This window comes from Crinia signifera, chromosome 3, assembly GCF_055691185.1.
Source record: "Crinia signifera chromosome 3, ASM5569118v1, whole genome shotgun sequence".
In the NCBI taxonomy this organism is placed as follows: Eukaryota; Metazoa; Chordata; class Amphibia; order Anura; family Myobatrachidae; genus Crinia; species Crinia signifera.
The window spans coordinates 155,969,564-155,995,284 of record NC_139219.1 but is presented as its reverse complement, the minus strand read 5'-3'; the positions used below and the strand labels follow the sequence as shown (position 1 = coordinate 155,995,284).

General features: G+C 43.3%; 1 protein-coding gene across 1 annotated transcript in view; it reads left to right on the top strand.

Annotated features, from left to right (window-relative positions):
* Nucleotides 1–25,230, top strand: part of PKIB (cAMP-dependent protein kinase inhibitor beta) — a 164,969-nt gene extending 139,739 nt beyond the window's left edge. Inside the window, exons 2-4 of the mRNA XM_083176786.1 lie at nt 21,472–21,646; nt 22,120–22,208; nt 24,408–25,230. Of these exons, the coding sequence (XP_083032912.1) occupies nt 21,499–21,646; nt 22,120–22,208; nt 24,408–24,515 (345 nt within the window). The 5' untranslated portion in view covers nt 21,472–21,498 and the 3' untranslated portion in view covers nt 24,516–25,230. The remainder of the gene's footprint in view (nt 1–21,471; nt 21,647–22,119; nt 22,209–24,407) is intronic.
* The last annotated feature ends 491 nt before the right edge of the window (nt 25,231–25,721 follow it).

Genomic DNA, 25,721 nt, shown 5'->3' with positions numbered 1-25,721 from the left:
TAGCGAAGTGCTATGCAAAGCCGTCCTCAAAGCAGCTTATCTGCTGGTAATACAGGCAGCTGAACGGCTTTCCCGGCGATGTTGTGAGAGCGCGCGGCAGCACTCACCGCTCATCGCCGGGGCATACACACTGGGCGGCGTTGAGCTGAAAGACACTCAAACATGCTGTTTTGAGCGGCTTTCAGCTCAAAGTCGCTCAGTGTGTATGGGTCTTTGAGGTTTTCATTAACTGTGTCACTAGTAATTAAGGATGACTTTTCTGAATCATGGCACAAGATAGATATTCACCAGGGACCCCCTCAAGGAAACAGGGTAGTTGAGAGCCTGGCTGAGCCCAGATACTTTTTATGGGGCGTCGGCTAATGCTGGGGTCATGGCCATGCACCCTTAGAATAAAATACAGAAAAAATAGCACTTTAAGCACTTCCTTGGCCACACTGCAGCACAGCACACAGCAGTGTATGCTGGGGGAGGTAGCCATATTGCTGCAGCTGCTACTGCCAGGTAATGGGGCCCCTGCTGAGCCCTTTGGGGCCCTTCAATCAGCCCTGGGTTCAGGTTATTAGTACAACCCTCTCTTGGCACCACTGCAAGGAAGTGATTGACTTGACAAAAATACAGCAGGTTGTAGTACCTTGGTTTTCCCCACAAAGCAACAGGTAACTCAAGAATAAAAGTGAACAAGCAACAAGATCCAAAGAAAGGTAAATTATTCAGGACAGGTTTAAAAAATTACCTAGAGATCATGCTTAGACGATAGGGCAAAGTAGCACTGAATGTGTTACCATATGTAATGTACATATTGGTTCGATTGTTTTTATCTCAAGACAACTGCAGAACCTCTTCTATGGAGATGGCACACAAAAAAGATGTCATGAAATCATAGACAAGTTAAATAACAACACACACATATTTAGTCCTGAAAATGACAGTGAAGTAAAACAACACAACTTTCCATATGATATAAGAATCTCTCGGCCTGATTGTGGTTGGCTCGCTAAGCAGTGGTAGTTCGCTGTGTAGAAAGCCTTTAAACACCCTTCGCCAGCCATGTGAATGCCCGCCACCAGCCGCCCAGGGAATATACCCACGTACTGCAAATGGATGTTTTGCAAAAATCAATCGTTAGTCGTCGAATATCAAATTATTTCTATAGTGCTCGCAAATCTAAGTCTGTCTTAGCCAGGAGTCCTCTCACGTTCGCATGGGGACGCCCAGTATTTTCTATCCTGCCCCCCCGTTCAAGTGCCATGGAGATTATGCAAGACTCCAAAGACGCCCTCACAGAAGCCCTGCACGTGCGCATAAGTGAATATGTGCAGGCACAGTGCTTCACCATCCGTCCCCTGTGCAAACCCATTCGCTAACCACAATCAGGCCCTTTGTGTGTTGTGAGTCTCTGGATTCTGTTCATATTTACAGTTTTTACATTCTGTAATAAACAAACACATTGAACTTTGAAAGTGTCAATTAAAATAGATGTCAATATAAACTATATTTTATTATATTTTGAAAAGGTTTCAATAATAATAATTTGTTATATGATGTTTGATTAAGAATATTATTGTTATGCACATAAAGCTTATGTTTATTTTCACAGTCCCTGTTGCTATTCCTTATTACATTACACTATCTGAGCCAAAATAAAAGGTATTCTGCACCTTTATGAAATTTTAGGATCATTTCTTTTTCCTTAGCTCACCCAAGCAAATCGCAAATGTTTTTCTTCTTTTTCTTGTGGAACAGATGGGTGTACTTGTGGTAACATATTGGAGTGAATCTGTTTATTATGTGTGTAAAGACAGAAAAAAATATGGAAAAGTGCATTCTCGTAATATGCTACCATAGTTACATTTACTGTATATACCTAATTACTCTAAGCCTGGAAATATACAGAAATGTATTTTATTTTATCTATTTTCAGTGGGTCTGATACAGTTGCAGTCCCATAATAAATATACACTTACAAAATGACCACTTTATCTGTACTTTAATTTGAAATCCTCATGACTCAGAGGGAACTGTGATTTAATCTAATCAGATTTGTTGTTTATTTAACAAATCTGATATTTGAAACTGGGACCACCCATTGCCAACTTTCTAGTTTCACCTACGATTATCGATTGTAATCCATTTGGTTACCATGGATGGCCACTTGCAGTATCGACAATGACAGTAACCCTCTACGGCAAAGACACTAATGGCAATCCCTATCACTGGGAGAAGCCCAGGAAGGAGAGACTTTAGGCCACTTCGAGGGTGGGACCAAACTTGTCATTAGGCCCAATACAGGGAAACATCTGCAATTTGTAGGTCTGTGGGGATGGGGGTGGAGCTAAATGCAGTATTACTGTCATTTAGCCCTACCCCTTACAGCAGCCCTGCAATTACCGGTAGTTATCACATCACCCTTCCCGCTTTCGTAGAAAGCAGGCAGAATGCAGGAGAACTGCCTACTCTTCTGGAGCTCTGGGGGACTACCCCAAAAAGTCTCCTGCAGCTACAGGAGGGTAGGCAAGTTCACTCTGATGTATATTTAATATATTTGTAAGCATATGTGAAGTGGTAGTTCTAAATGTATTAAACAAATATATTTAGTGATATCAGTAAAACAAGGAATACCTGTACCACAAAATGCTGTCTGGAGATTTGTAAACATAATGCCTACCTTATCCTGCTTCTTCTCACAAGAATATTATTGTGATTCCTATTTAGTTAACAGGAAAATCAAACAATCAAATCCTGGAGACTCAGTTTTTTCTCTGTGAACAGGCATTTATGTCAACAGGCAGGTCGACACTTGAAAAAGGGTGACATTGTCTAGGTTGACATTGTCAACATGAGCAAAAGGTTGACATGGAAATGTTTGACACAGAAAATGGTTGACATATGGACACTGTTTTAATGTACCATGACCCCTGGTCATGGTGCCTCAATATCTCAATACCCACATACTATCCTGTAGATTGTGAAGCAAGAACATGAAATCATTTGAAAAAGATCATGGAAAACCTTTTCCTATGTTGCCCAATGACACAACAACCTTTTGCTTGTGTCGATCTTTTGTCAATGTTGACCTAGACCATTTCCATCTTTTTCATGTGTTGATCTATTGCCTGTCGACCAAATGGGGTCCACCTAATGACTGTTGACCTAGACATTGGGGGGATAGAGGTGGGAGATCAGGGTGGAGGAGGAAAGTCAGTGGGCACAGGGTTAGGGGGACATTCAAGGGGCCCCAGAGTTGGGGAGATGCTCAATAGAGCACAGGGTTGGGGGGTTGCAGAAGGGGCACAGGGTTGGTGGGAAGTAACAGCACTCAACTTCTGTCTGCTACAATTAGCAGCTGCTACCATGGCAATATGCCACTGATTGGCTGAGAGAATGACATTCTCAGCTAACCAGTGGCCTGTTACCAAGGTAGCGACCACTGATTGCATCTTACAGAGGAAGCTTTCCAAACCAATACAGAAATTAGATGTTTTGCCTTGATTTCGAATCCGAACCCAGCAGCAAGATCCAAGCTGGGACTCAGATCAGCCTCGATTCCCTACGTTAAGGCAGGTTTAGATTTCCTGTCTGGAAACCGCTCATCTAAAATTTAAAAATCATTTTTTTACTATAGGAAAATATTCAAATGAAAATCTTCCAACTCTAATGCATATTTTATTAAAATAAAAATAAAATAAACCAAATCAGACACCACCAATCACTCTCTAGGAATGCTTTTAGTAAATGACAGGAGAACAAATTGATTGGTAATGTAATCAGCCATTCAAACAATGATTTACTGCATCTGACTTCACTAGAATGTAAGTGAATTCCTACCGATATAGGCCACACAAGATAGCAATACTGTGGACTATTGTTGATGTCTGTGGGTAATTACATTCAATGTCCTGGGAGGAGGATGAAGTTTCAACATGTAGGGCACAAATCTATTGAAATAGACGTGTCACCGAAACAAATACAGTATGTTATTAACCCCTTCACGACATTGCCTTTTAAGGTAATTTTTTTTTTTTTCCTCCTTGCGTTCAAATAAGCGTAACTTTTTTAATTTTCCGGCTATATAGACACGAGGGCTTTTTTTTTGCGGGACAAGTTGTACTTTTTAATGGTACCATTTACTATACCGTATAATATTCTGGGGAATCAGGAAATAATTCAATGTGGGGTAAAAAGAAAAAAAAACGCAATTCCACAATTTTGCGCTGGTTACGGTTTTTTTGGAGTTCATAGTTCGTTTAAAATGATGGGTTATCTTTATTCTATGGGTCGTTACGATTCCGGTGATACCAAACTTATATAGTTTTCGTTACGTTTTACGACTAAAAAATAGAATATGTTACGGTTTTTCGAATTTGCGTCGCGTCGCCATGTTCTGCGGCTTATAACTTTTTTATTTTTCCACCTACGGACCTGGGTGAGGGCTCATTTTTTGCGGGCTGAAGTGTACTTTTTAATTAATACCATTATGGGATATGGGCGACTTTCTGATCTCTTTTAGCTATTTTTTTTTGGGTAGGCGATGCGACCAAAAAACGTAGTTTTGGCGTTGGGGATTATTTTCCGTTTACGCCTTTAACCGTGCGGGATAACTAATGTTATATTTTAATAGATCGGACTTTTAGGAATGCGGCGATACCAAATATGTTTATTTTTTTTATTTTTTATTTATTTTTATTTGGGAAATGGGGAAAGGGGGGTGATTTGAACTTTTAATATTTTTTTATTTTTTTTTTTATTTTTATAAATATATTTTTAAACTTTATTTTTTTTTTTTTTTACTTTTACTACAAGGCCCCCTAGTGTACTTGACCACTAGGGGGCGCGATCGCCTGTACTAGGTTCAGCCATAGAGCTCTATGGCTGAACGTAGTGATTTTATGCACTTCCTATTACATCCTGCCTGAGGCAGGATGTAATAGGTATGCATACACGGCCAGCACAGGGGTCTACATTAGACCCCTGGCTACCATGGCAACCGATCGGCACCCTCCGATCTCGCTGCGGGGGGCCCCGATCGGCGCCGGAGGGGGGCGCCCCCCCTCCGATCAGCTATTTAAGCACTGCAGGCGCTTTGCCCGCGGTGCTTAAAGGGTTAAACGGCCACGATCGGCAAACTCGCCGCTCGTGGCCGTGAGAGCAGGGACCTGGCTGTAATATACAGCCATTACCTGCTCTCTTTCAAGCCAGCTCACTCCGTGAGCTGGCTTGATTCCCCCGCAACCGACATACGACGTATATATACGTCATATGTCGTGAAGGGGTTAACATGGATGCGAAAACAAAGAGCAATCCTGGTATAAATGCTCTTGTTAAACTCTAGATGGGATGTATACAATAGGCTAGATGAAAAGTGAGAACTAGGACAGATGACATAGCATATCTGTTAGGAGCGGCTGTGTGTATTAAGCTTTCTGCAAATTTCCACAGCACTTCTGCAAAAAAAAAAAAAGACTACACCCTATCTTTTCTCTCCAGTCGTGTGCAATATTTACTCGATTGACGAAGGTGAAACCCTGACTTTTGTTAGACTCTGTACCTTTGAGATAAATAGCACCAACCTGAGCTGGTCTAGAGGCCTATTCATCAGATGATTAATTATCCAACTCGCTGCAAGTTGCAATGGGGAATACATAATTACCAAAGCAATTCAGTACTGCTCCAATGCGAGTAAAGCTGCTCCAAAGAGCATCTATCCCAGTGATCACTAACATGAAGAGCATCTATCCCAGTGATCACTAACATGAAGAGCATCTATCCCAGTGATCACTAACATGAAGAGCATCTATCCCAGTGATCACTAACATGAAGAGTATCTATCCCAGTGATCACTAACATGAAGAGCATCTATCCCAGTGATCACTAACATGAAGAGTATCTATCCCAGTGATCACTAACATGAAGAGCATCTATCCCAGTGATCACTAACATGAAGAGCATCTATCCCAGTGATCACTAACATGAAGAGTATATATCCCAGTGATCACTAACACTAGTATTTCAGTGGACGTTTTACAGACCCTCCCTGTGCCAGACTCATGCACATGCCTGATCTGGGGTCACCTATGTGTCCCAACCCTAGACCTCCTTCCCATAAAAAGGAGTGGGGCTCTTGAAACAAACTCCAACTGAAGATCTCAAGACAGATGTGGGAACAAACATCATGGGCAGTATTCTATTGTTTTTCCCCAGCATTGCAGCTCGCTATCTCTGGAGGTGGTGGTGAAATATACGAATGCGTGGCTAAACCTGACCGTTATAAGGGCAATAACGCTGGTACACTTATTCACTGCTTGATACTGAGCGAATACAGGAAAGTACACACAAGGAAAGGGGCCATTTTATGGGCATGTTATGGGAGTGTCCCAGAAGTGTTGATGAAAACGCATACTCAGATACTTGATCACCCACATCAGACACCATACACGAACAGAGAAACTGCACCTGCAGGACTGCAACCAATAGTGTAATCTCAGGATGCACCAATCAGCATTACTGTGTGCATGGATGCAGAAGTCCTTGCACATTTGGGTGCACAGATGATTACAGTATAAGGTAAATTCTTTGTAACCGCATTTGGATGAAGTTGCAGATGGCAAATGCCAATAGATGCTGCTGCCAATGCTTCTGCATCCACACCTGAATGAAGTCCACAATGTCATAATATCCAATGTGCATTCTACATAATGTATAGTACACTGCATTAGCATATCCCTAGTTGGTGCAAAATGATCACTTCTCAAACACATTTAGTGGACTATTCATCATGGATTCCAGATGGCAACATTACTTGTAGCTCCAGATATTACCATTGGGCTGTAGCACCCCAGTAAAATTCACCACCTCAGTTCAGTGTCACTGAGCCATATACGTGAGACTGCACTGGCTTCATGGTGATTGACAGTGACTTTCAATTAAAAGTCCTACCTGTCAGTCATCCGCATGACAAGCAGTCCCATTGGGAGGTGCAATTAGCAAAGAGCTGACTTCCTGTTAGAAGCCACTCCCTCCCTTATTGCTAGCCCTAGTCAGCTTCTATTTGCTGCAGCCAATGCAGTCTATAGAAGCCAGTGTTTTATGCTTGCACCATCATACAAGCACCTGCCAGATCTGTTGTGCAGGTGCCAGGACCTGGCTATCTCCTCTCTGAGTAAAGGCAGCCCTATTCCTATAAGGAGTTAGGAGTCACTAATGGTTACTTACCATTCCTCTCGCTAACCTATGTGTATGTGGGACTCGGGTATACACATGCGCAGAACCACTGGGCCATTTAAGTGATGATGAATATTATTCATAATATTATAATATGTGATATATGTACTCCTTACTTTTTAAAAGGAAGTGATAAAGGCGCTAAGGGATAAGAATAGTTAAATAGTGATTGCTTTGCATGTAGGTGTGAAGATTTGAAAGTATTGTTATTTTAGGTTTGTAGCTGGTGTCGAGTTTGATAACAGAAATAACAAGTAATGTTTACTGTAATCTAGGATTTTTTTTATTCTGTACTAATATAGTTGAAAGAGTAACAACATACAATAAACATTAACAGTATGCCTAGAAACAAAGCATCAAGGCATAGCAAGTTATTAAAAGCAATGATTTGATTAATGAGGAAGTTTCAAAGGAGGGGTATCAGCACCTGTTCAGATTGTTTCAAATGGAATTAGCAGTGAAGTGAATGGTATAGTAATATTATAGCCATTGTGAACTTCTGCAGGTTAACATTTGAGTAGCAGACATTTATATAAAGTTCTGAAACTGAGCTTTACATGATTATAAATCCTGTTCCATCACTATTATTAATTTAGTACCTTATGCTGATTATCCGCATTGCATATATCCAAACATTTCGGACCAGGGAGTCAATACATAGTAACAGGGCCGACGCAGGCCGCCAGAGCGTCCCAGGCGGGGGGCGCCCCGACGCTCAACCGCTCCAGGGGGGGTGCCGGCAGTTGCGGCGCGGCTGGGGGGGAAGAACCAGGCGATGCGGCATGCGGGGGGATGTGCCGGGAGTTGCGGCGCGGCTGGGGGGGGGAGTCAGGAGAAGAGAGTTAGCACTCACCCCCTCCATACCATCCAGGACACAGCAGGAGTCAGGAAGCAGGGGGGGGGGGTGCGTGCACTGCAGGAGACAGTGCACGCAGTGATTGATGAGACACTCCACCGAGGGCGGGCAATGCGGCGGAGGCCGTGAAGTTGCTCTACAGGGGGGAGAGACAGTTACCTTACCGCTCACCAGGCTCCATATCAGCAAGGGGGGGGACACCTTCTCCATCTTCCACCCTCCGGTGGCCGGCGCCCTAGGCAAATGCCTAAAGCTGCCTAGTGGTTGCGCCGGCCTTGCATAGTAGTAGAGTACTCTGGTGGGGAATGGCCTAGCCTCTTACCCCCATGGATAATTTTCCTGTCTGATTTAACTTAGGAGTTCTTAGAACTTGTATGCATAGCAGTAGTGAGAGATAGTTCCTCTTATGGGCTACTGAGGCCTGCAGGTAGAATGAGGGGACCATACTTGCCTACTCTCCTGGATCCTGTGGAAGACACTTATTTTTTGGGGGTACTCCCCCACAGCCTCAAATGAGCTAGAATCCCTTCATATTATGCCCACTTTGTACTAAAGAGGTCAATTGGGGAACTTAACACAGTACAACCACGGTCCTGGCAGAGGGGGTGGGGACTCATGATGCAAACGTATGCTAATTGTGCATTTTAGCCATGCAGCTATGCAAATACTCCCCAATCGCGCCAATATTCATGTAGTTCTAAAAAATGTGTTAAGGAATATGGTCAGCAGCACTACCTGACCGTTTCTGGACAGCATATTGTAATATCCTTCTGAAGCTAAAGCTGGTGTTTTCTTCATTGTAGAGATGTGCGCTGAACCCCGTGCTTTTGGTTTTTCTTTTGTTTCTAAACCCACCCTCATGTGTTTTGTTTCAAATTTTAATTTCGGTTCTGTGTAAAAAAATTCTTAATCATTGTTAAAAATCAATCAAAGAAATTAATTAAAAAAGCCCAAATCATGTAATATTTCAATTCATAACCCACAATTAGCATTTACAGACTGAGGGCCTGATTCAGCTTTGTTAGTAAAGTGAAAAAAAAAAAACACAACACAACTGGGCAAACCCATATTGCTCTGCATGTTGGGCAGACTAACAGGTTAGATTTGGGTGGGGTGTGTTCAAACTGAAATCTAATTGCAGTGTAAAAATAAAGCAGCCAGTATTTACCCTGCACCCACACAAATCTAAATCACTTAGCCCCACTTGCAGTGCAACATGGTTTTGCACAGTTGTGCGTTTTGTTTACTAGCAAAGTTGAATCAGGCCCAGCATTCCAAACCATGGTAATATTTTAACTAGGACTCGGTTTGGACCGGATCTTCTTGGGATTTCTGGACCGTGGGTTTTTGTTCAGATTCATGATGAATTTGAGACCATATACGATGAACTGCACTTTCCAATTCCTTAAGATTTGATGGTACTGGATCCAGCTGCCTGATTGCCACAGATTCTTAGTTGGATTGAGATCTGGTGATTGTGAAGGCCAACTAAACAAGGTAAAGCCTCTATCATGCTCTTTGAACCATCTGTGGACAATGTCAGCTTTATGACAGGGAGCATTGTCTTGCTGGAAGTATCCATCCCCGGCGGGGTGCACCATTAACATAACAAGATGTACTGATCTGTGATAACACTCAAATACCATTAGGAATCAAAGGACCCATACAATGCCAAGAAAACATGCCCCAAACCATAATATTGCCTCCACCAGCTTGAAATGTTGTGGCAATGCAGTTGGGGTCCATGCTTTTGTGCGGTTTTCTCCATATTTGCACCCTGCCATCTGCATGGTGTAATTGAAAATGCGATTCATCGGACCACATGACTCTTTTAGGTCATCTACTGTCCAATCCTTGTGCTCCTTTGTGAACTGGAGACGTCTACTCTTGTTCAAGGCAGACAGTAGAGGCTTTCGAACAGGTCGATGGCTTCCATAGCCTATACAGTGTAATATGCGGTGAACAGTTCGTTCAGAGACCTTCACAGTTGCTCCTTGATTAAGATTCCCCGCAATTTGATGTACTGTGGCTCTTCTGTTGGACTGGACAACTCTGGCAAGTCTCCTTTTAGATCGAGCATTCGATAGCCTGTGACGATCATAAGCCTGATGTTGAGACCCGGTTTTCTGGTTGGTAGTCCACTCTCGGTAAACATTAATAACTGCTGCTCTCGAACACTTCACAAGTGCAGCAGTTTTGCTGATACTGGTTCCGACGGTTCGAGTGCCTACAATCATCTTGCGTTCAAACTCAGTTAAATTACATTTTTTGCCCATTTCTTCACAAGCAACAGAGTGCAATTGATGCTTCACTTGTCCTGCATTACCTTTTTATAGCTATCTCGCCCTCTAGCGGCAACAAAGTGAAGTTATGACCAATCTACGTATAAGTGGTCATAATAATTTGGCCACTCAGTGTATATTATATTTTTGTCCACTTAATTTAGTACATTTCTTTATGCATATGAAACCTACCTGCTCTTAGTTTGTTTGAAACCTAACAACTAATGCATTTTGTAAGCCAAGCAAATTGGAAACGTAAGTTTTCTTTTATATGACGTGTTCCTCCATAATTGAAAGTATTGGTTACATCAGGGCCAAATTACAGGGGGCTCAATACAAGATACTTTGAACAAAAGTTGAGAGGCTGAGAGGATTGTGCTGAGCTCTGATTGGTGGAGCTCATCACATGCTTTTCAGGCCCTAGGAGCAGCAGACTCATTATGGGAGGGTTTTTAATCAGAGGCAGTGTTGAGCCTTTGTGGTCTCCTAAAGAACAAGGTACAGAGGGTCAAAAACAGGCTTTCCATGTGGTATATATATTTTATTTTTTCTCCCCTGCAGTTACCCATTGACTATTGATCCTTTAACCTGAGCCCCTTATTGGCTCTTCCCCATTAGCTTTCAGATTATCAGCTTTTTGTACATTCTAGATCCCACAACACATCTAATACCAGAAAGTTTGTATGTACTCTGCCACATCATTTATTCCTAATCTTTTTGACCACCTCCAGTTGTAGACCACATATATTATGAGTACAACTCTCTGATAACCCAGATGCCCTGACTAGCACTCTTACCCATGGGGTTTACATGTACTCTCCCAACAACTTTTGGAGTTTACATGTTCTCTCTTATCACAATTTTCCTACCTTTGCTTTATAACATGTCCTTATATTTGAACTTGCCTCCTAGTTTATTTGATCTGCATGCAAGGCTTTGCTGCTAATATTGCCACTTGCTTTTACAGATGGAGCGCATTTCATTCAGCCCGGGATTGGTGCTTCCATCACCAGTCCCCACCGCCGCCCTGACCCCCCCCCCTAACCCTGCCTGTCTCCCTGAAGCAGAGATGGGCAGGGTCCCGCTGCCCATCCGCCGAGAGACTGGGACGCGCGTGCCAGTCTGATGGAGTCCCTCTCTGCCAGATCTCACCATCGGGGACGTTCTGGCGAGAGCCGAGTAAGCATGAGAGGGGCTCCATCTGTATCTGCTATTTACGAGACACTATGGTGTTTAAGTTTATACTGCCTTTACTCTGTGTTTTGACAGTGTAATATTCTCCCTTGCAGTTTGCGGCCAATAATGACAAAAGGGAGAGTGTTCCCTTGTCTAAGTGACCCAGGCCCCCCGAGGGCTTAATCCGGCCCTGGGTTACATGATCATAGCACTAGTTTGCCAAACTCAAATCAAGCTCTGAGAATGGCAAAGGCCAGCTCCAGTATTTACTATATACCTGGTTGTTGTGTCTAAGTGCACCATACTGTACATGACTTCGGCTTGCCTTAAAACAAAGGATAGAACAACAGCCTAAGACAAATTATATAGTAGTATGCCTAAACATAAAAGTGACCATTAAATAAATATCCTATATCAAATTAAAATTCAACCTTTGATAAATCCAAACCATTGTTTTAATTTAAATAAGTCAATTTGAAGATGAAATAATGTCTGCTTATGTAGACAAAGTCATTTTGTAGGAATGTTCCTATTGGGTCCTCTGAGACAAGGATGGATTAACCTCCTTGCAGTGACATTTATGATATAGTGGTGACTAATGTGATCTTGGATTGGGTTCAGTATTTTGTGAATTTTGTTATAACCTTGGCTTTTTGGTCGACTACAATTTGATGTTGCCTGTCCTCACCATTGAAAGAGTTTATATATCTCTCTCTGTCTCCATCCTTTGACTATAAATTGTTTGACCTTGACCTTGATTTATTCTGTGGTTTCTGTCACAACCATTTGTTACTGCCATTACAGTGACATTTTAGGCAATATATTATCATGTACTATGCTGCTGCTGAAAGCAGAGACGCAATAAGATGCCATGGGGACTTTGCTGGATACTAGTTTAGATCCATCATCTGTGTGTTTGTGTGTGTACAAGGAACAGGAAGAGAGTGGGTGGATAGGATGCGAGAGGTAGATAGAAAGACAATGGGAGGGTAAAAATAGGAGGAGCTAGGTAGGTTTAGTAGGTGCCAACGAGACATGTGAAAGTGAATGGGACCATCACAAATTAGGTGTGATGACTGGGGGTTTTGTGAAGGAGACAGAGTGGCAGAGCGGGAGACAGCATATTGTGGAGTGGGAAACAGTAACAGAGAAGACACAAGTATGCAAAGGGTACACACTCAGTGCCGGATTAAGCCTTTTGGGGACCCGGGGCACTTTAGACAGGGGGCCCTCTTGCACTTGTCATTACGTTGCACTTGTCAAAACATAAAGGCAATATAAACTTGGTCAATGGGTAACTGCAGTGGGATTAATATTATGAATATATATATATATATATATATATTTAGAAAGTTTGGGAGTCCAACCGCGCACAGCCACTTAGGAATAAAAGTGCTATTTTCTCCCTGTTGGTATGTCTGCAGCTTTTTCTCTCGCAGAGCCTGACCAAGGCTCAAAGGTCGTCCCAATGGTGTATATAGAAGTAAGAGAGAATAGAGAAGCAAGCGAGTCAAATGATGGTAAAAAGTAATTTACTCATGAAATAAAAGCTCACATACATATAAGAAAGCAGCAATCAGCTTGCCCGATAATCAGAGTCCTTGGATGCAGCCTTCAGTCGGGGGAAGCCGGGACGTAGTTCCCCGCCATCGGTGCTTCACTTGCTTGGACCAGGAAAAACACAAGTTGTAAGGAGACAGCCCAGCCTCAACACGTTTCGTCACGTAATGGACTTCGTCAGGAGGTGTGGTGAGTCTGGGTTTCAGTGTGCCAAGTAACAGATATAAGATCCCATGGAAAATCAGGCAGCAGGCACAATGAAATGATTAGAGATTCGAGAACACTACCTGACCCTCTCCATGAGGGAGAAAATGCTCTGTTCCTGGACGTCCAGTGGCGTAGCTACCGCTCCGCAGCCCCAGCGGTGGCGGGGGGGAGCAGGCGCCACAGGGGCGCAGGTTCACGGAGGCTGTCAGATGCCATGCCAGGAGTCTGCAGGGGATGTACTAAAAGGAACGACAGTCCCGTCTGCAGCAACAGCCATTAAAAATATATGGATGCAGACTTCTCTCCTCGGCTGTCTGTGTGAGGACGCTCAATGACCCGCCCCATGAAACGCCCATGGGGCGGGTCACTGAGCGTCCTCACACAGACAGCCAGAGAGCTCTTTCCTGGCTTCCACCCTACCTGCCGCTCCGCCTTCCACCGTGGCCGACCACTGCTCCCAGCAGGGCACTGCTTCTTGTAGAGAGCAGGTTCAGATGTCCTGCTTCCGGACAGATAAAAGCAGAGCAGGTACTGTTTATTCTGTACTTGCGGCGCGCTGTCCCTGTGTGGGGGTGGGGGGCGCCAAATTTCTTTTTGGCAGGGGGGAGCTGTATTTCTAGTTACGCTGTTGTGGACGTCCCTGGTAATGTATGACATAAAGGGACGTGCGAGGGGGACACGGTGCAGTTAAAACAGTTTCCATGTCGACTGTCGACATTCAGGTAAAAAACCTGTGAAAACCCCTACGTCGACATTTTGACGGTCGACATAACGCATGTGTCGACCTAGACCACTGTTGACCTTGTCCCATGTCGACTTAGACCCCTGTCGACCTTCCTGTATGTCGACACAATGGTCACGACCTAATGACTGTCGACCATCTTATGGTCAACCCAATGATCCCAACCCCTCTGTAGTCCCACATTGGCGCTGCTGAAGCAGCTGAAATCATCTGGAAAATGGCATTTTGCTAATTTTCCCAGTGATTTATGCATGTGCAGTGGAGAAATCACTGGAAAATGCTGAGAGACCTGTAGACCGGCATATGCACAGTCCACTTTGGCACAAACATCAGGGTTTACTGTACCACAGGCAGGAGGGGACCCATACAGAGTTTGACACTCTCTTATACTGCCCCTGTTAATGAGTCAATATAAAGAATGCAAAAAATGTCATTGTGACATATCGAAAAGCAGGATAGGAAGAACATAAAGTAAATAAATAGAAAACTCATCCTTTAACTAATCTAGTGTGTACTAGCGCTGCTCCTGTACATGTATTATCTTCAGTAAGGAATAGTTTACAAGGGTTCCCCTGTAAATGTGATGTGTTAAAATTCCAAAGTGAGTCCCAGGCGCTTAAAATAAATGTCTTTGTTCATGATGGATAGTTTGAACATTGTTAAAGCTGCCAAAAGTTGGCTAAAAATATAACAGTTTATTTAATCTAAATGCTTCCATTAAAAGCAACACAATCTGTGCACAGCAATTTGTTAAACCAGTGTATATAGTTAATACAACAATAAATTTCAGTGTTTAAAAAATGAACAGTGTATATTCTACACCGCAATAAAAATGGGCAAAAGCACTGGTCCAATAAACTTGTCTCCAAGATTAAAAGGAATGTAGGAAATAAGTTAGGCGGATGCACATCATACAGTCCAGATCGCGTATCTGCTAAATATATGCTTTGAAAATGCAGCCTACAGTATGTCCCTCTGACTGCATATATTATAGTCCAGATAGCGGTTATGCTGTGTATAATAAATTATTATTGGGGGTAAATCAACTATGATGATTTCTCAGAAAGCTGCTATTTCGCATATATCACAGTCAAAATAGCAGCTTTCCTTGTGTACTTTTCATTGGGCACCTTATTAAGCTGGCCATCCCATTGTTCGTATACACTTTCTCTGTAGCCTCAGCTTCATGGTCAGGTAAAAAAACGGAAAGGTCCCTCTGTTCCTCAGCTACTGTGTGTGACAATTTTATGCTAATCGAAATATATTTTTATTCTTCTCATATCACCTTTGCATTCAGTAGTGTTTGAGAGGCAGCGGTGTAGCTAGGTGCCATGGTGCCCGGAGCAAGGGCATATTTTGTGCCCCCCCCCCCCACACACACACACACACACACACCTGTAATGAATTGGGGGTGTGGCTAACATGTGGTGTCATGTTACATTTTAAAAGAAAAGAAAGAAAGAAAAAAAAAAAGGGGGGGGGGGGGGGGGGGTATCGCAGGGATGGGTTCCTTTCAGAGCCCTGTCCCTGCGTGTGCAGGATGATCCATCCCCAAGATAGGATCGCATATTACAATGCAATCCTGGGCGGTAATATTCCGCCCAGATCGCAGTGTATATACAATCCTTAATAAATGGGACCCTTACTATAAATGTACTTATTTATTATATTAATACTTAATATGATTATTAATTATAATTCCTCAACACCCTCTTCCCACACCCACTTTCCCATTATTACATATATTTGATATATACACAGCACCCCCTGTATTATACACCTCATACATTATATACACAGCACCCCCTGTATTATAAACCTCATACATAATAAACACTGCACCCCCTGTATTATAAACCTCATACATTATATACATTGCACCCCCTGTATTATACACCCCATACATGATATAAACAGCACCCCTTGTATTATACACCTCATACATTATATACACAGCACCCCCTGTATTATACACCTCTCATACATTATATACATTGCACCCCCTGTATTATACACCCCATGCATTATATACACAGCACTCCCTGTATTATACACCTTATACATTATATACACCTCGTACATTATATACACACACTGCACCCCCTGTATTATACACCTCATACAGTACATTATATACAAAGAACCCCCTGTATTATACACCTCATACATTATATACATTGCACCCCCTGTATTATACACCCCATACATTATATACACAGCACCCCCTGTATTATACACCTTATACATTATATACACCTCATACATTATATACACACACTGCACCCCCTGTACTTTACACCTCATACATTATTTACACAGCACCCCCTGTATTATACACCTGATACATTTAATACACACACAGCACCCCCTGTATTATTCACCTCATACATTATATACACAGCACTCCCAGTAGTATACACCACCTCATACACTGCAGCTCAGCAGGGGAATGGAGCGGGCAGAACAAAGTAAAGTAATGTCCTTTTACATAGGAGCAGGTGGCCTGTACTGGAGCAAGGGGAGGGAGCGTCGTTGTGATTTCATGGCACTGCATCCCTGGCACCGGCGTCCAAACCGGTGCATGCACAGTGAGAGCGCTCGCCGGTTTTTCTCTTTCACACAGCGGGCGAGAAGGGCGGAAGATCCGGCGGCAGAGTGAACGGCTCCGGCGCCCGGTGAGATTACGGAGCCTAGAGCATGTGCTCCACCGGATTTGCCGTAGCTACGCCTCTGTTGAGGGGTAGTAGATGTATGAAGCAGTGATAAGGGAGGAGAGGTGAGCCAGAGGAGAAGTGGCCCATGGCAACCAATCAGCACTGAAGTAACATCTATAATTTGAATAATATAAATATATACAGAGCAGCTGATTGGTTGACATGGGCCACTTCTCCTCTGGCTCAATTCTCCTCCCTTGTTATCACTGCTTCTTACATCTACCCCTGAATTTTGAAAGCATTGCTTGATGACTCAAGGGTCAATGGGGCAGATGTATTAAGCCTGGAGAAGAGATAAACTGGAGATAAAGTGGAAGGAGATAATGCACTAGCCAATCCCAAACTGCAGTCCGCGTTATCTCTTTCCAAGGCTTAAGGCCCCCATACACTATACGATTTGGGCACGATTTCACCCGATTCGGATGAATCGGGCCATGAAATCGGGCCAAATCGCATGGTTTGACAGCCCCCCCGATCCGATGCGCGGTCCCGTGCGCATCGGATCGGAGTCGGGCAGTCGGACCGGCTGCACATAAGATTTCCTAAATCTTATGTGCAGCCTCCGGGCGGGGGACGCCAGAGCCAGGCAGGGGGAGAGCGGGCAGCGTCAGCGGTGACAGACGCTGGGGAGGGCGATGCTGGAGAGCCGGGCTGGGGACACAGGCAGCAGCGGGTGGGGGTGGACGCCGGTGAACGGAGCTGGCCGGGCGCAGCATGACCGGGGACGGGGAGAACGCTGCAAGAAAAAAAAAACCCATTACAAATGAATTGGAAGCCAGTGATTGGCTGAGAGCTCTCTCAGCCAATTGCTGATTGGCTGAGAGAGCTCTCTCAGCCAATCACTGGCTTCCAATTCATTTGTAATGGGGTTTTTTTTTTCTTGCAGCGTTCTCCCCGTCCCCGGTCATGCTGCGCCCGGCCAGCTCCGTTCACCGGTGTCCACCCCCGCCCGCTGCTGCCTGTGTCCCCAGCCCGGCTCTCCAGCGCCCCCCCACCGCCCGCTGCCTATTTGACAGCTACAATGCCCGGCTCCCCCCCTGTTGCTCCCCAGTGTCCCTCACCCCGCTCTCCCCCTGCAGCTCCCCGGGAGTTTTATATGATAAATCGCATGGCGATTTATCATATGCACAACTTGGCACATCAAGTGCCTTATCATGATGGAAACCTCCCGGGGAGCTGCCGGGGAAATCGGGTCCGACTTGTCCCTAGGACAAGTCGGGCTAATGTATGGGGGGCCTTAGTAAAAAGGGGCAGATGTATTAAGCCTGGTGAAGAGATAAACTGGAGATAAAGTGGAAGGAGATAATGCACCAGCCAATCAGATCCCAACTGTCATATTTCAAATACAGCTGATTGGCTGGTGCGTTATCTCTTCCATGTTATCTCCACTTTATCTCCAGTTTATCTCTTCTCCAGGCTTAATACATCTGCCCCATTGGACCCTAGTTTGTTTCAGAGATTCTTGAAACATTATACATTATACCATGTAGACACTTATGGGAACATTTACTAAAGCATCTAAAAATGAAGAGGTTATATCGCCCGTAGCAACCAATCAGATTTTCTTATGAATCCTAGAAGATGATAGATAGAATATAATGGGCAACATCACCTCTTTTCATTTTATTATAGACAATACTATATAACCATACCTCCCATCATGACCTATTCTAGGAGGGACTGAATGCACTGTTTCTGAATTTTCCTCTTACATTATGACTGCCATCACCTGTGTTGAACTTGGTTAATTGATAAGAAAGGTGTTTCACCACAATCAGATGGCAATCAGAAATTAAGAGGGAAGTCCAGGAAAGGAGCATTCTGTCCCTCTTGGAGAGGATCATGTTGAGAGGTATGCGTGACAAAAATATTTGTTTAATCAATCAAGAAAGTTATCAAAGCCATGAGTCACATGCAAATCATTCATTTCTTAATTAGCAAAATGATGAAAATTCTATTACAGGGCAATCACCAGTACCTCATCAGAAAATGAGCTCTTTTTAGCACTTATTGAAACCAGATGTGCATACACAACCCAATAACAAGAAAATAAAAAAGATAAAAATATCATAGCACCATCATGTAGATAGAATCCGTAGTGCATAAGAGAGAAAGGTTGCAAGCTTAGGTGTCAAATCAGTTAATGTGACATAGGTTAAACAGACTCATATTGTTTCTAAAGAGATATTTCTTCAGCAGGTTATGAATCCTCCAATCTCCCGGGGCAGGCATTGCATGATTGTGTGCACACTATGTGCACACAATCTGCATACAGTACATCCCTCGAGATTGTATGATTGGGTGCAATGTCTTTCAGGTGTATTGGGGCCATAAAAGCATAGTATCTGGAACTTAAGTCGGTGATTACAGTTTACAACATTTTAAGACATGGTAACCTGCATCTCTTGACTTGCTGGACTTGGGACCTTATTCTGGTTGACTCGCAAGGCTGTGAATTTCCATGGGAATGCCCATGAAAAGCTGGGCATCCCCATGGTTGAATCCCCCAGCCAGCCACTTTACACCACCATGCCCGGACTTCTGTGTGCGAGTGCTGTGGCCGCTCGCACACAATGACTGCACATGTGCATAAATAACTATGTGCATGCACAGTCGCAAAAAATCGGTCCCCCATGCGAATGAGTGTGCGACAGATTCAATCAGAATCACTCACCTGATACGGTTAATTGAATAGCTCAGGACACTCATTCCAAATGCTACAGTATACAATATTGCAAATAATTGAATTCCCATCTTGTTTTTTTCACATGGAATTTTGAAGTGTTAACAAAAAATGAAAAATATAAGAAGAAAATGGCTCATTAGTTAGCAATCTACAACAAAAGAGTCCTAGATATTTTTTCTCAATCTCTGTTGGAGCCATTTCTGTTTAATTAAAATTGAAAGCAGGCATTAGTTCTGTAGGCCAGGAACAAGTTTTTCCATAGTCTATTTTAAAGTGCTATATTTGGTAATGTGCCAATTGCTTCCAGATATTATAGACACGACTACAGTATACAACGGTTTGTATACAAATTCAAATATTTAGGTCAAGTTGGTAGTTTTATATTTAGCTATTACATGCACAGCTTAAAACAGGGTCGCCTACCCTCTCAGAATGACTGGAGGGTTCCGGAAATTGGGTCCCTCTCCCAGCCCCCTGGAAAGAGGGCCAATCCTCCTGCAAAGCCATCCGTCGGAACATCGAATTCCAACTGTCGAGTTCCTGTTGAACGGAACGTCAAGGGCCTGATATTCCAACTGTCGTGATGTTTCGACAGTCGGAATCCCGGAATGAATACCCCCTTAATGTGCTGGCCCTACCAGGAGAAATAAGGTATCTAACAGACAGCAGGCAAGAATTATGGAGTGCCTAAAGTTGAGTACACATATTGGAACATATCTCTGGTAATGAAGGACAAAATGATCATGCATGGTGTCGATAGTGATGTCGCTAGCTTTGATGTGCGCATATCATGCATACACTGGGGGTATGGGTGATATGGCGGTCCGATCAGCCTGACCGGATCGCATATCGTCTAGTATGTACCCCTTAATGGGAGCTACACATGCACTAACACAAATGATTTTAATTACCCCAAGAATCAAAATTCTGAGATTTCATAACTTGCTTTGTGTAAATCTAAGTTGCATGAGACATATATCTAAAAAAAAATTTCCGAAGGTCACCACCCAATGGGGGTGATTCTGGCCTGTTCGGTCCGGGGATCGCTGTTTACATGCACATTATTCCGATATGTGCATGTGCAAGGCTGCTGTGCGGATGCCTTCTGCGACTTGCATAGACACTGAGGCATTCGCACAGGGGGGCAAGATCGAGGCAGGCAGGGGTCATTCACATGGGGACGCCCAGTGTTTTCTGGGCAGGTGGAAAATTTCGGCCCTGTACGTTACCCTGCAAATGGATGTGTATGCAATACATCCAGTTGCAAGGTGGCGGGGATGTTTGGAGTGCGGCGGGGGGTGGGCATTATCTGCTTATCGAGTCAACCAGAACCACTCCTTTCATGATTAGATCAACAATGGGATAGATTGAACTACAGCCAAAAGGATTCCACAAAAATCATGTGGTTTTATCATCATCATTGTTGCTGTTGACTCTCGCACCTACAAAAAATATAAGACATGAACAAGCAACAGCAGTGAGCTTAGGACACTCAATAGGTAACACATCGGAGGTGGCATACTATAGTCCTTGAAGAAGCTTGAGGATAGCATCTTTGCATCGCCCCACTAGCGGCAGCAACACAAAGCTGCTACCATGAGGCTTCTGGCACAATATGCCAACATATGAGAGTGTGGGTGAGGCTCATTACATATAAGGGTCATTACTGTGGGAAAAGCGTGGTGTAAAGTGAATCAGTGGCACTACATGCAATACAATGTGAATAAGATTGTGAGGCGTAATTTGAATTGGAGGGTACTATTTTGTGGCCACACCCCTTCCTTGTAATATCATACCCCTTTTTGTGGGGCTTGCCTATGTATGCATTGTTTCTTTTATAAGGTATTGGAGGGAGGGTGCAAATGTATAGTTTGCAGGCACCAAACACCTAGCACCAGCCCTGCATGCAGTTTCCCATTGTCGGGTATCATTATTCAGTGTTATTTGTTTTTATTATTATTACTATCATTGTTGTTTTCTTATTTTTCTGTAACAACTATATGACACCACTATGTGTTTGGTTCTAGATGTTGCTATGAAGAGAGAGGTCAGAAATGACTGATGTGGAGCCTGTGGTCACAGATTTTGCAGCATCGGGAAGATCAGGTCGCCGCAATGCCTTACCAGATATCTTGGGTTCTCCCGCAGGAGCAGAAACCTCTGATCTGCCACAGAAATTAGCAGAACTTTCTATATCTCAAGGTAATTGCTTTATTTTATTATAATACATTAAGCCTGTTGAAAGACCAATTGCAAATTAAAAAGAGTGCAAACTACTCAGATGGTTGATGATAGGACACCAATGGCAAGAGCTCAAGTGAGGGATCATAATGGGAAGGAATCATAACCATATTAAATAGTCAAAATCCTAATCTGGACAGACCTGGGTTCCCTAAATGTATAGAAAATGTCTGCAGCAGCAACAGGTCAGGCAATAGTTGTACTTCCGTTTTAGGGATCTGGCACATCAGTTTAGCAATGATAAAAATGTCAGGTGTACCACAGTGCAAGTGGCCAGCAATGTGGTCAATAACAGCATAGCAACAATCTATACGGGGACAGCCAAACTAGTAGTCAGAAGTCACAGCCAGATTAGTGCACAATATAAGACCATGCTAAACAATTACCTAGAACACCAAACAATCACCTTAACCCTTTCTTGCTGCAAACAATAGGAGTGAAAAAAAAGAGAACATTTTCAAACCTCAAGAAATTCCTGATGGGGGCACTCTTGGTCACAAATAACTTCTATCACATATATGAAGTAAGTTAATATTATATTTAATAGATATGCAATAAACATGGATATCCACTGAATATGGATTACAGCTACTGAAAATGGGTAATGTATTAAATGAAAGCGATAAAAAAATGTGACTGAATGAAATTAGTCCTATTTACAGTACTTGTATTAGCTTTTAACACCAAATGTAATAGCGCTCATATGAGTTCAGCCGAACGTCACTCTGGCGCTACAAGGCTCACAAAGCAGCGAACTAATGCTGTTTTGCAAGACAACCAGAATGGGGGCCTATATTTAATAACTATCACATATTGTCCCTGACTATGGTTTACTCAGTAAGCTACAGAGTCCCAGAGGGCCGGCCCTACCACCCGCTAAACCGCCGCCCCCCCATCACAAAGACACATCCCATTGCATGTCCCACTGGCGGAGAGATAACTCGATGGTCGCCAACAATCGAAAGATTTCTTTAGGCCATGCAAATATAAGTAATGTCAGGTCAGCCACCCGGCCCCGGCACACCTCCTCCCACCCGAAACCCCATGGGAACGCCCAGCGTTTTCATGGGGATGCCCATGAAATGCTGGGCGTTCCCATGGGTAACACCCGGGCCGTCGTCCCACCCCCACACTGCCCCCCATGTGAACAGGTCCGGCGACTATGTAAGTCACTAAATCTGTTCACCCAGGGACCCTGCACATGTGCATAAAACATTATGCACATTTGCAGAAACATAACATTGCTCCTCCGTGCAAACACGCAGGGGAGTGTGTAAACTAGAATGAGCCCCATTGTGTATGAATTCCTATTAGTGTCACTACTTTGTTGGTATCTTGCATATTTGTTCTAGGGACTGACTATCCCTGTCTCTAGTAGCTGCTTGATTTAACATACCCTATCAGCACCTCTATAGAACCTCTATAGAACCTTTGATGGTTTTTATTCTATTGTATAAGCTTTTATTGGTAAAATGCAAATGAAGCAATAAAAAAGTAATTGGAAGTTATATTTGGTGAAGTACAGATGTAGCCACGCTCATCATTGTTGCTCGAAATTCACATTAGCAAATTAGACACATACGCAAAATATCTGTAGAAAATACAGGGGAAGCTCAGTTCAGTGTGATGTGTGCAGATGGGCTCTGGAAAGGCAGGAGAAGGCACCAGTATCTTTTTTTTTCCCATCATCCCAAATAGAGCTATGCAGGAAAAGATTGATAACATTGTAAGTGGTAATGTGCGCAGCCAGTGGCGTAACTCTAGACGGTGCTGGGAATGCAGTTGTTATGGGGCCTGGTGGTTTGGGGGGACCCCAAGGCAACTCACTGCACCCTCTATAGATGGGTGGCCAAGGCAACCCACTACACCCTCTATAGATGTGTGGCCGACATTTTACTTATTGGCTGGAGGTAGGAGCCAAAGCCGCTTCGTGTGCAGACTCTGGAAGGTAGCAGTGGCGATGACAGCACAAGCATAATCAATGCGCATCCTTCAGCTGCGCACTGCCGTGCACTGCCGCTGCTAGCTTCTGGAGAGTGCACACTAAGCAGCTTTGGCTTTATCCTCAATCCTGCCTCCTTAGTAAGTAACATGCCAGGCTAGAGTGATATCTATTAGAGGGGGAGGGGTTTATATTGCGATCTAGGGGAGGGGGCACAATAAAGGCTCTGCAGCAGCAAGGATTGAGGATAAAGATAGTGCCCCTTTCAAGATTTTGCTATTGGGCCCACAATATTTTAGGTATGCCACTGTGCGCAGCCAATGGTTGCAGTGATATGTGACCTAACATCATGCTGAATTTAATTCCCCCATTTGGTTTTCTTCTCATGCCCCATACACACAGGGCGACTGCTGCTTCCATGCTGAGCGAATGGCTTAAGCACTATAGTTCAGCACATCTTGCGAAACTATCAATGCACCCCGTGATGCTGTGTGCTGAGCGATTTTGCTGAGTGAGGTTTTGCCTATTGTTTATAGGCATAACCCCGCTACTTTTGCAGGACAGTGCAAGCATGGTCTTTCCCTGTGGTCGATAGCGCAGCGCGGGACCGTACACCGCCATTTGCTGCAGGGCATACACACGGAGTGGTCAGTGGTCCATTTCTAAGCAATCTATTCAGATCGCTTAGAAATGGGGCTAAAATCGCCCCATGGTTATGCCCCTTTACAGTCTGTTATACTTAAGTGAGGTAATCTCATGTCAATATTTTGTTTTATTTAGATGAAGGTGCAGAAGGTGGAGGGGCAACTTCTGGAGAAGCCCGGGCCGAAACTCCAGAAGAAAAATCAGATACTTGAGAGTCATCAGGAGGCAGAAATATACTTATAAGGAGCTGCAGCAGTGATTTGTTCTGACGGACAATGAGCCCAAGTTATTACTACTGGGCAATGTGGGGACTATGCAACATATTCGTTTAGGAATATTCTATCTCTTAGTACTCAGCTCTGTCACTCACTTTAAATAGAAATTATATTTTCTACTGTAGATGGATACACACTAGGTTTATAAAACATTTAGGAAAGAGCTATTTGACAAAGAATGTGCGTTATAATATACAAGAATGGTTAGGAACCAATTTGTAGCCCTCAGCACAATAACAACAGAACTATATAGCTTATCCATGTGTTTTTCATAGTTTTTCCTACATATGAAAACAGAACAGTAATAGTTTCGTGTTCAGGACATTTAAGGACTTTGTTTTTTTAGGTATTTCACCATGTCTCACAATCATTATGTGTACAAACCAATTTGCTGCAGCTTTGTCACCTTAAGATATTGTTCCAGAATAATTGTCTGTTCCGTTAAGGAAAAATACATAAAGGCAACCAACTTCCCAGTGCCTTAATGTCATAAATTTTATATATGACAATCCCGTACCAGAAAACTGAGGCTGTGCAACACGTACCACATAGGAAATTGGCAGAAGTAGTAGCCAGCAGCTACAGTAAGAGATGCATCCGTGTGTGTCATTCCGTCAGCCGATGTAGCGATGTTTGTGATTTAAGTTGTTTGATATGAAAATAAAAATGATATTGGCATTGCAGGCTTTGCGTATTCATTAGGGTTCTAAATGTCTTTTCCTTAGGGATGAATGATTTTACAAGTTGTCATTAAAATGTTTCTTTTTAAAGTGTTTATCTGCTTATCACGATGACATCTATAAATAAAACACTGATTTATAAGCAATGTGCACACATTTACATGAGACATTTAGAAGCCAGTTGGGAGTCAGCTTCTGTGCAGTTGCTGTACATCTGCTAATAATTCAAATACAATATGCCTAGAGAAATGTAACACACTGTATTATGTAATGAATGAATTGTAATCCCAGTACATTTATTTAGCAGATGTACACTCTGTCTAAGTTTCTACTGCCAAGAATAACCTGGAAAGTCAGTGTTTCACTTGCATGACTAAATATTAAAATGGTTATAAGCAGACTTTATAAGAATTATGTATGTATGTATGTACCCAGGGCCGGCAACAGAAATCTTGGGGCCTCCAATACACTGATATCTCTGCCCCCCCCCCATC